Source organism: Prosopis cineraria, unplaced genomic scaffold (assembly GCF_029017545.1).
Source record: "Prosopis cineraria cultivar Desert tree isolate PC_DT_omini unplaced genomic scaffold, ASM2901754v1 PC4, whole genome shotgun sequence".
Taxonomy (NCBI): Eukaryota; Viridiplantae; Streptophyta; class Magnoliopsida; order Fabales; family Fabaceae; genus Prosopis; species Prosopis cineraria.
The window spans coordinates 15,844,177-15,856,306 of NW_026555335.1; the positions used below are offsets into that span (position 1 = coordinate 15,844,177).

The 12,130-nt window shown below is 31.3% G+C and overlaps 1 protein-coding gene across 2 annotated transcripts; it reads left to right on the forward strand.

Annotated features, from left to right (window-relative positions):
* The first annotated feature begins 7,604 nt into the window (after positions 1 to 7,604).
* LOC129307724 (transmembrane 9 superfamily member 11-like) lies at positions 7,605 to 10,172 on the forward strand. Of its 2 annotated transcripts, none has more exons than XM_054948592.1 (2): positions 7,605 to 7,738; positions 7,944 to 10,172. In XM_054948592.1, the coding sequence occupies exon 2, from the start codon at positions 7,962 to 7,964 to the stop codon at positions 9,948 to 9,950; it is 1,989 nt and encodes a 662-aa protein (XP_054804567.1). In that variant the 5' UTR covers positions 7,605 to 7,738; positions 7,944 to 7,961; the 3' UTR covers positions 9,951 to 10,172. The 2 variants fall into 2 exon arrangements, with proteins under 2 accessions (XP_054804567.1, XP_054804568.1); XM_054948593.1 differs by having other exon boundaries at positions 7,738 to 7,795.
* Positions 10,173 to 12,130: the final 1,958 nt, after the last annotated feature.

The window sequence follows — 12,130 nt, forward strand, 5'->3', positions numbered from 1 at the left end:
AAATATGAAGAGGAAAACCTATTTGGGATGGTATTAATAGTTATGAACATAATTAATTGTAGATTAATCGTCTGTGCACATATTTGGCTTCAAGAGTAAGCTTGGAAGTAAAATTTATTGAGAGGTAAATATTTGACCTCTCAAAGGTTTAAGGTAATCGAGAGAATCTATTGTGTGTGATTTTTTGTTAATTGAATTTTATTTTGAAAATGAATGATGTGATATGGATGAATACTTTGTGTGGTTATGTATATGTGCCAAACATGAAATGTGTGAATTTGATAGATTTAAAATACTACTATTATGTTTGGAAAGAAAAGTTGAGCTTGAAGGTTTCTCATATATGATTATGGGTTGAAATAAGATGTTGGTTTGATGATTATGTGATGTGAAAAATATGCTTTAAAGTTTTGAAATGAAGAGTATTTGAGAAATTATTAAAGATGCTCACAAGGGTTAGTTTATTATTTTAACCCAATATATTAATTGAATTGTGAATTTGTAAAATAAGTGAGCATTATATGTTGCATGATTGTTTGGATGGAGTTCACCTTGGGAGAAAAGTAGATAAATCCATATGATATTTTATAGCCACCTTTTAGCGCACGAAAGCTAGCCTTATCCCACTATTTGTTGATAGACTATCCTTTAGTTTGTTGAGGGGCTTGAACCTAACTATCTTCAACCTGTTTATTGAGGAGACTAGTTTAAGGTTTATGACACCTCAAAGATTCAAGAATGGAAAAAGTTGTGGTTCGAGAATGAGTATTATAATCTTTGGCTAGGTCCTACTTAGAATTGGTATGCTTGGGTAGTCCAGTCACACGGATGAAGTCCTAATTGATATTATAGCCCATCATTTCAGTAAGAGGAAATAAGAAGAGTATAAGGAGAAATTGATCATGCATAATTTAATCTGACATATTACATGGTTGATAAGTTTGTAGCAAGTCATGATAATGATTATGCCATTATCACATGGTTATTAGTATTGTGACAATAAGCATTATGGTTGTAGATTGGACCATTATCACATGGTTGTTTGTATCTTAGTAATGTGTCTTGTGATTTGATTTGTGAAAATAAAAATAAACTAAATAGTAAAATTGTGATATATGCGTTTTCATACATTTGAATATTCAATTATCATTCATATGTTTTTTTATCAATTGATATGCAATTGCATAGGATAGATGTACTTGATTATTTGATTATTGAGTGGTTATACTTACCCCTCTCTTTCAATGTTTTACAGGCTCTAGCTCAGGTGCGAAAAGGAAAAATGCTCCAGAGGCTTAGGAATCTAGTATTCCTACTGTAAAGCCTCTAAACCTTATTTATTTTATGTAATATTTAGAATATTGGCAATTAGAAAATATATTTTGGTTGCATTTGCATTATGTGTGTAATTGTGATTAGATGGTTGTATTTTGTGCCCTAAGGGTGTTGTAAAAATAGATGATTGATTCTAATGTGATCAAAATACTAGTGCAAGTGAAACGAATACTGTTATAAAATTTGTATTGAAATTTTAATGATTTATGCAATGCTAAACATCTCCCTTCTATTTTGATATTAAAGGGGATAAGGAGTTAAAGTTTGAAATACATGTAGCATGTTGTACAGATAGTCTTAAGTCCATCAAATAGATGCTGGGTGTTAGTGGTACCTCTTGGTATGCATGTGGGGTTTTGGACACCGCTTTAATTGAATAAGTGTAAAGAATTATGAAAATATATTTCGGCGTCTAACTTCTATGTGTGAAATAATTTGGGAGTGAAGTCCATGCTATTAGATAGTTTATTAAAAGAGTTTTTATAGATACCTAGACCACCTCATTTGGACATTTGATGGAGAGATGGGGCTTATTGAAAGTTTCCCCTGGATGTTGTCATTTGATAGCAAAATGTTATTTGATATTGTGCAACACGTCGTTGTCTTTGATTTTCATTCCCTAATATTTTCCAAATGGTTTTAATTTCCTTTGACTCTCATGGGATATCCCATTCTTCCAATAATAATATTTTACTCTAATTTGAGTTTACTAAACAATATTGTAAGTATTTTTAAATTATGAAAATTTGAGATTCTATTTTTGTAAAATTACAAACATGGTAATTTATTTGAATGTCCTATGATTACCATGACTATGAGATTAATTGTGGATTCATAAGGGTGACCTTACAACTTGTTATTCAAGTATTACATGACTCCTTGGCCTTTTCTTTCTCAATTACCTTAGCACCTTCAACCACAATTTCAATCTAGATTTCAGCAAGTTTCTTCCATTCCTCCTTAAGAATTGGTTTAGGCTTTTAGGATTTTCTAGTGTTAGGAATTGTTTTCTTTCTGATGAAAGTTTTAATGACTGATTGCTAAGTCGTAGGTTCAAGATTTTTAGTTAATGAAAGTCAAGAAGTCTTGTAGACAGTAGGTGGTGGTGGGGGCTAGTTTTTGATGAGAGAATCCACCACATCAATCAAGGTTTTCTCTAAGTCATCATCTTTAAAGGATTAAGATGACTTAGGTGATGAGGAAAGGTTAGGTGAAGGAAGATCCTGAAATGGATCAATGGGAGGTGTTGGTTGGCCTATAGATGGAATTGATTTTTGGTTCTCGGTGTGGTGTGAAGAGGAGGAACTAGAATATACCTTTTCAATCCTTGGTAAGGGCACCTTCATGGACAATGACTCAACATCAGCCACATTGGATCTTGGGATCTTGAAGTGCTCCATAATTTTCTTCTATTGAGCACCCAATCTCTCTTGTCTGGCATAAAGTTCAGTTAGATAGTTGCCAAGACTAGCCCATTCAATTTTTCAGTCATCTCCCACACAAACTTAGGGAAAACATCCTCCTTTTTGGCCACTTCACATAGCATTTTGGCAAAGTCCTCATTGGTGATAGCCTTAAATGGATAAGGGTGGAGGAATATCTCAAATGCAATAAGCATACCAAATATGGGTGCAAAGGGCTTTTAGGTTTCTCCAATTTTTCTCTCTCCCTCCTCCTTCTTCCTAATTTTGCCAACTTTCATATCTTCCTCATCAGTACTAGCATCCAATACCTAATGCGTCCCCTCAAGATTCATTTTCATTTGAGCATTGCCTTTTTGCTGAATTTTTCAGGATTTATCTCCTTATCCTCCACAAACTTGATATGATACCTCTCAAGTATCTTAGACACAATGTGGAGATAATATAGCAGCCTATTTACTTTCTTGGTTGCCCATGCCATCTTCTGGAGAATAAGTATTATGAAACTACATCAACCCTACATTTTTCTCCCCTCTTGACACATGGACAATCATCTAATTAATTTTTCAATAATAGCGGCTTTCGCTTCTAGAATATCAAGCTCAAGCACACTATTGATTTCTCATTCAATGCATTGATTGTTAATATTTTATGCTATATTTAGTAAAGAACAGTGAAGTAATTAATATTTTCATATTTTTTTAAATAAATTTCTATTTATTGATGAATTATGTTGATTGAAATAAATAATATTTTTTTACTTGTTCTTCGGTTAGTAGTGGTGATTTAATAATTAAATTAAATAGGTAAAAAAAAGGCATTTTTGGTGTTTTACATTAATAATAAACGACACTAGTCTTTTAACATTTATTATACTTTTATTTAGATAATTCTTCAATTTTAAAAAGTCTCGTTGAAGTTAAATTTTATTGAAATTTAAAAATTCTATTTAAATAAGACTATTACTCATAATGAAAGATGTTAAAAATTGGGAAAATGACAATCACAAGCGTTGTAAAAGACATTAATGACAATTAAATATCTCAAATTATTGAAATATCAGGGAGGAACATGATTTTCATTTGTAATTAAAAAAATAAATAATTACTAAAATAATCAATTAAATGTAACTCATAAATTTAAGTAAAGTTAGTTTTGAATTTAAGTAATGTTACTTGTGAATCAATGGAAAGTTAATTGTGAATTAATGGATAATTTTATGAATTTATGTATTATCACTTATGAATTTAAGGATAGAAACTTGTGAATTTTAGAAAGGTCAATAATAAATTTATAAAAATTTAATTGTGAATGAAAAGATAATCTCATGAATTTATGCATTACTTGTGATTCAAAAATAGTCAGTTATGAATTTAACAAATGTTACTTGTAAATATATGAAATGTTTATTGTAGATGAACAAGAATAATTTTAATTGTAAATCAATAATTTAAGAACTTTATCATGTTTTGAATATCCATTCACAATTAATTTTCTAAAAATTCATAAATAATTCTCCTTAAATTCACAAATAACAAGTATATATTTATGAAACTCTTTAGAAATTTATAATTAACTATTTACATATTCACAAATGATTATTCTTAAATTTACAATTAACTTTGTTTAAAAATTCATGAGTGACTTTTTATTGATTATTTCACTAATTAAAAAATTTTAATTGTAAATAAAAATCATATTATATTTTAAAATCTTTAATTGTCATTTATATATTTATTTACAAAGTCCCTAATTGTCTTTTTTCCTTACAATCATTTTCGCCAAAAAATAGAATCTTCTTTCTGCTTTGTAATCTGCGTCAGATTGACACTGTATGAGACCTTTGTAAGTTGCATTGGATTGGCACTATAGTTCTACAGTGCCATCCGATGCTAATGTTTTTTATAAATTAAAATTGTTCTAAAAATACATTTTAATTACATACATTAAAATTAAAGTTATATTTTATGTTTTAGCTTTTTAAATTTAAATTGTACTCTCCCATTTAAAAATATAAAATATTTTTTAAGAGGTTAAAAATTGGATATTGAATATTAAAAAGTGTAAAGGCTTTTTAGGATATATTTGGTAGGGAGGGGAAGGGATAGAGGTAATGGCGGAGCCAGGATCCTGAGTCAGGGGTTGCGGAGTAATTTAATAAAAAATTAATATTTTTTTTAAAAAAATAGTAATAATTATGCCAGGATTAAAATTATAATAATATAAATAAATTTATCATATTTTTCATTTTAAAAATTATATTGATTTAGTTGATATGGTCTTTTATTATAAATATACTCTTCATATCATATTTGAATCATTAATATATTATATATCTAATAAGTTTTTAAACCTAAATATTTTTTATGTAGTCCAAAGGAGGAAAAATATTAAAATAGGAGTGTAAAGTTGTAAATTTTACATGCTACACTTATAATTTTTTTTAAAGTGAGGGGGTGCATTTGCACCCCCTCACCCCAACGTGGCTCTGCCATTGGATAGAGGGGAGGAGAGGAGAGGGAAATGTTTTTTGGTTATCTTGTTTAGTTTTGTTGGAGGGGAGAGGAGGGAAGATTTTTAATGATCTTTTATTTGGTTCAAAAGGAGAGGGGAGATAACAATTAAGTTACCATTATACACTTATACAAAAAAATTTTAATTTTTTTTAACTTGTTGTCATACAAATTAATTTTACATCTAAACTCAAATTGTATATATATTTTTTTAAAAGCACTCTAGTCTTATTAATTTTTTTTTTACTTCTTTTCCCCAAGGAAGTGATACTTTCATTAATAATTATATTAAAAAATTAATGTCAGGGGTAAAAATTTGCATAAGAAAGAATTATATATGTTGGCCATCAACAATAAATTCCTTTTCCTCTATCAAAGAATCACACATAAAAATTTGCAAAAAAAATCATCCTAATATAAAAAACTAATTGTGGAGACAGATGGTGCCTAAAAATTAATAAGAAAGCAAGTAATATCAAAACGAAAATATGCCTACCAAGGAAATTGAAATCCTAATATTAATATCAATTTTTTTTATATGAATAATAAGATCAATAGTTGTCATCATTCCATGCTCAAGAGCTACATGTTAAGCATTTAACAAAATATTCAAAAGTCATTAATAATACTTAAGAATCACATTTTGAGCATCTAGCTAACAAAATATACAAAAATTATCAATAATGCCTAAGAGTCATATTTTGGCCAAAAAGTCATTATACGTTGTTAAAAGATCATCTAATTAGAATTATAAAACATCCTATTATCATTTCCTTCGTACTGAAGCTAGCCATTGAATTGATGCCCTAAGCGCATCATTATTAACCATAAGAAATCAATATATGTTAAGTAATTTTATAATATCACACCAACATTCTTCAAACATTTTTCAAAGTTCTTCACCTGATAATTGTAACATCTTCTTGAAATTTTGTCCTACAATTACATTTTCCTGTCAAATTGCCTTAGCCATTGCTAACACTACTCCTATTAGCTCATTCACATTAGTTCCTTCTCCTTAGTCACTCTTTATCCTCTTGCTGCAAGCATTGTTAATAGTGAGTGAGTGCTCATAGTTAGGTGAGTTTTCTTGTCTCAATGAGTTATTTTATCCATCAAACTCAACAAAAGTACTAATAGAATTATCAAGTACAAAGGACAACATCCATGAACCTCAAAACAAGACCTAAAGGGATTGGAAAGAATACATTTATGATCGAGCATAATAGATAGATTATAGAGAGGCCAAACAAAAGGTAGGTTGAAAAGCAATGAATTAGATAATAAATCACATAAAATGAACAAAGAAATACTATAGCCATATCAAAGCACAAATAAGAAGAGGGCGGAGGAGCAGAGGAGAACTCACAATGTTTGACGAAACAATGCGTGACAAGAGCTCCTAAGACAAGACATATGAGCAAGAATGGGAGAGATGCAAAGCCAATCACCCATTAGATTTTATTTTATTTTAAAGGCAAGATTGAAATATGATAAAAATTATGAGGATAAATTAATTAATAAAATTAGCTCCCCTTGTTCCATCCAAACAAGGGGAGGTAAGGGCTCTCCTCCCCTTATTTGATAAATTGAAGGTGGGGAGGAGGAGGAATTTTTTAAAATTTCTTCTCCCCTTTCCCCTAACCAAATAAGGCTTAAAAAAAATTCAAATTTAGAAAGACCCAAAATAAGGGGAGGGAAATTTTGACTTCCTTCTCCTCCAAAATTCTTAACCAAGTGAGAGCTCTCCTCTCCTTCAAAAACTCTCAACTAAACGAATTCTTAGTGTTTTAATGTATAATTAATATATTTTTTTTAAATATCTATAAGAAATGAATCACTTTATACTTATTTTAAAATAAAATTTATTTTAAAATAAAATATTTTATTAAATAAAGATAAATATAAAAAGATAATATAAGTTTAAAGATAATTGACTATTTTATTAGGGGTAAGATTTAGTTAAAAATACCTTTTATTTTTAAAATAAAATGCTAGTAATATTTTTTGTATATTCTGTGAAAGTAAAATAAATTATTATTTATATTTATGTATTCTAATAACTAAAAAATTTTAATATTATACTAGGAATAAAAAATATGATTAATAAAAGTTATTAGAAATAAAAATTTATGGTTATTTTTTTGTGTCTTTTTTAAAAAATTAATAAATTTAAATTTCACTCTTTTCTTTCGTTTATTTTAAACAACGAGAATTAATGTTCTTGTGCACAGCATGAATATAAAATCTAGGTAAAATTAAAATTTGTTTTGAGTTGCACATGAAGAGTGTGAAATAAATCTTTAACGAGAATGGTGGCGGTTTGTCCATAACGGGGAAATGAGGGGTATAATAATCAATTCACATATAATGCTTTCATCGCCATCGCCATCGCCACTCGCCAGATGCGCGTTGTTTCCATTCTTCACAGAGATCCCTCAAATTTATGTCTATTGGGCTTCGTTTGAGGTCAGTGAAATTCTTGAATCTCTCAAAACACTCTGGTTTGCTTCTTGTTTGAGCTATGTGCGTGTTTTGATTCTGTCTTCATTGCTATATTAGTTTCAATGTTTTGCATCTTCATTTGTTCTGGCCTGAGAATCTAGTCGGAGCATGAGCTTTTTTATTTTTTACTTTTAAAATTCTTTACTCATTTGGTATTTGGGTCTTTCAGATCTGATACATAACTCGCATGATTCGTCCGAAGATGGTTTTCTCGGATCAACTTAGCTTGTGGGTCTCAGCATTTTGCTTGATATTTCAATCCGCATATGGGTTCTATCTTCCCGGAAGTTATCCCCACAAGTATGTGATTGGGGATGAGTTGTCGGTGAAAGTGAATTCTCTTACCTCAATTGATACAGAAATGCCCTTTAGCTATTACAGCTTGCCCTTTTGCAAGCCTCCGGGCGGTGTTAAGGACAGTGCTGAGAATCTCGGCGAGCTCCTCATGGGAGATCGGATCGAGAACTCACCATACCGATTTAAGATGTACACTAATGAATCGGAGATATTCTTGTGTCGGTTGGACTCATTGTCGGCAGATCAGTTCAAGATCCTTAGAGAGAGGATTGATGAAATGTATCAGGTTAATCTGATTCTTGATAATTTACCCGCCATTCGCTTTACACAGAAAGATGGATACTTTCTACGATGGACCGGGTACCCTGTTGGTGTGAAGATTCAAGATGCATATTATCTGTTTAACCATCTCAAGTTCAATGTTCTTGTGCACAAATATGAGGAACCCAATGTGGCTCGTGTAATGGGAACTGGCGATGCGGTTGAAGTGATCCCAACAGTTGGTAAAGGGGAATCAGAATTGCCAGGATACATGGTTGTTGGGTTTGAGGTGATACCGTGCAGCGTTATGCATAATTTTGACTCTGCCAAAAACTTGAAAATGTATGGCAAATACCCGTCACCTATTAAATGTGATCCGTCCACCGTAGGAATGCAGATCAAAGAAGGGCAGCCACTGGCTTTCACCTATGAGGTCACCTTTGAGGAGAGTGACATCAAATGGCCATCCAGATGGGATGCCTATTTGAAGATGGAGGGATCAAAAGTCCATTGGTTCTCAATCCTCAATTCTCTCATGGTGATCACCTTCCTTGCTGGGATTGTTCTTGTGATCTTACTGAGGACTGTTCGCCGGGATCTAACCCATTATGAGGAGCTTGACAAGGAGGCTCAAGCACAGATGACTGAAGAGTTATCAGGTTGGAAGCTTGTTGTGGGGGATGTATTCCGCGCTCCATCCAACCCTTCATTGCTATGTATAATGGTTGGAGATGGGGTTCAGATTCTTGGAATGGCTGTGGTGACAATCTTGTTTGCAGCTCTCGGATTCATGTCACCAGCCTCTCGCGGAACACTCATTACTGGTATGCTGTTTTTCTACCTGATACTTGGTGTTGCAGCTGGATATGTGGCAGTTCGCCTTTGGAGAACGATTGGCTGTGGTGATCAGAAAGGCTGGTTTTCAGTGGCATGGAGGGCGGCTTGTTTCTTCCCCGGCATTGCCTTCTTGATCCTAACAACCTTGAACTTTCTATTGTGGGGAAGCCACAGCACAGGAGCCATCCCATTTTCACTCTTTGTTATACTAATCTTACTCTGGTTCTGCATTTCGGTTCCCCTTACCCTTATTGGAGGGTTCTTTGGTGCCAGGGCCAATCACATCGAGTATCCAGTCCGAACCAATCAAATTCCTCGCGAAATTCCCGCACAGAAGTACCCTTCATGGCTGCTAGTCCTGGGTGCAGGGACCCTCCCATTTGGAACCCTGTTCATAGAGCTCTTCTTCATCATGTCCAGTATTTGGATGGGCCGTGTCTATTATGTCTTTGGGTTCCTCTTAGTTGTTCTGGTTCTGCTTGTGGTGGTCTGTGCTGAGGTGTCTTTAGTTCTGACTTACATGCATCTGTGTGTAGAAGATTGGAGATGGTGGTGGAAATCATTCTTTGCTTCTGGATCTGTGGCCATATACATCTTCTTGTACTCCATAAACTATCTGGTGTTTGATCTCAAGAATCTGAGTGGCCCTGTCTCTGCATCACTGTACTTGGGATACTCTCTCTTCATGGTTCTGGCCATCATGTTGGCTACAGGCACAGTTGGGTTCCTCTCTTCCTTCTCTTTTGTGTATTACTTATTCTCTTCGGTCAAATTGGATTGAATTGCGGGCTGAGATTCCCCAGAGATTAGCTCTCGAGATAACTGTTTTTCATAGGTGGAAATCCCTAGGGAATGTTAAAGTAATTATTTCTTCTTGTCAAGGGGCAAAATATAGTTACTTTATTTCATTTGCAGCACCTTTTTTTTTAGCGAAATTAGTATATTATGTGACGATAATTTAATTGTTTTGCTTGATTCATTGATAGATATATTTTCAGAGTCATCTAGATACATATATATATGAAACATTGCCTGATATTTATGGTTGCTATGATGAGTTCCCTTGCATTTTAAAGGATATAGTATTTCTACTTTGTAGCAGATGTTGGAGATATACTGTGTAATCCAGATTTATATGACCTTGCATTCAAAAATTACAATGTTGATCATATAGTTAGGTGTGGACTTTTATGATCTTGTAACTTGCTTAACCGGCTGGTAATTTGATTTAAAAAAAAAAAACTAATTTTTTATTTTAAGCTTTTTTTTTTTTTTTGTAGTTTCAATGGGGCACAGTAATATTAGGACAAACCTCACATCTTAAAGGGTGGGAACACAAATGAATTTGTAGTTAGCTTTATATACTTAAGATGTTTGTTTTTAATTAAATTAAAGTTTGTGATTTTTTATGGACAATTTTGTTCTATAATAAAAAACTACTATTACTATTATTACTATGCAGCAATGCTGCTCCAAGTTTAGGAAACAAAAAAAAAAAAATCCGTTCGGAAAAACCTATCTAAATTGGTGAAATGTTTGGTGAAAGAATAATTTATTTTATTAACATAATTATCATTAATGAAATCATGATATTTTATACCTTTTCTTCAGTTTTGTGAAATAAAAAGTAACAAAACATCCAAAACATTTAAGTTTTTGTTTTTCGAGAAAACATTTTCAAACAATTTTTTTTCTGTTCTTTTAAAAAAATTGTTCTGAAAACAAGCAATCAAACAAGCCCTAATTTAGTTAAACAAAAAGGAAATGATAGGAAATTCTCCTCCCTTTCATTTTGTTTAACTAAATGGGCCTTCCCTTGAACTACACATAATATAATTACATTTAATTTAAAGAAGTAAATGCGTGCAACTCTGCATGTCAAACCTAATTTGAGGGGTTGCATGTAGAGGTCCAACATGTAATCATATTAATTTAGTTTTAGGACCCATTTAGATTTCAATTGAAAAATTAGCTTCTCCTAAATGAAGTTTGGAAAGCCAAATAGAGTTTTAGAAAATTGAAGTGTTTGGATAAAAATTTTTAAAACTATTTTGAAGCCAAAATTGATTTTCAAAGTGTATGCAAATAGGCCCTAATAAGTCTCCTAAAAATGCCTCATGCTCTGTTATTTTTTACACATAATGAATGTGTACTCTTAAAAGTTAAACAAGTCGAGAGTAATTTTAAACACCTAAGATAAGTTTCTCTGCTAAATTAATGAGACCACATCCTCTCATTCTTTTACTTTTTAATTTTATCTGTTCATGAGCCTTATAATATTTTGTAAAATTTTATTTCTCAGATAAAATTCAACACTAAAATAAACAATATATATTAAATTAATTATAATTAATTCAATGACGGCTCAATTTTTAATTCTTAAATCAATGGCTCATACGTTCAATAACCTTGTTTTAAACCCTTGTTTGGGTAACTCGAATAAGTCAGCCAGAGGAAGAGAGGGGGAATCGATTTGAAAGTAACTTCCTCTATCATTTTGGACAGCTGTACAAATATTGTGATGACAACTCATCAAAAGCATGCACAGCGATATCTAGCTGATTAGAGAAATCTACTGCATCTTTAGTACTCATCAACCCTTGATAAAATCTGCACAATTTAAATTAAATAATTTAAATTTATATATTATTTTATATTTATTAAAATAAAAGATAATAAATTTTTTTGCATCTACTTATCACCAACTGGGACGGTATAGACTTAATTTAAATGATTTAAATTTAATATTAAAATTTTTTATAAATTAGTTATCTAGGTTTACTTTAAACAGTTTAAATTTAAAATTTCTAACTTACATTCTTTAAAAAAAAAATTAAAAGTGCTAGTTAGGATATTATCTTTATTTTTAATATTTTATTTATATTAATATTAAATCTGGACTATCTATACTACATCTGAATAATTAATTTATAAAAATTATAAAAAAATTTAATATTAAAT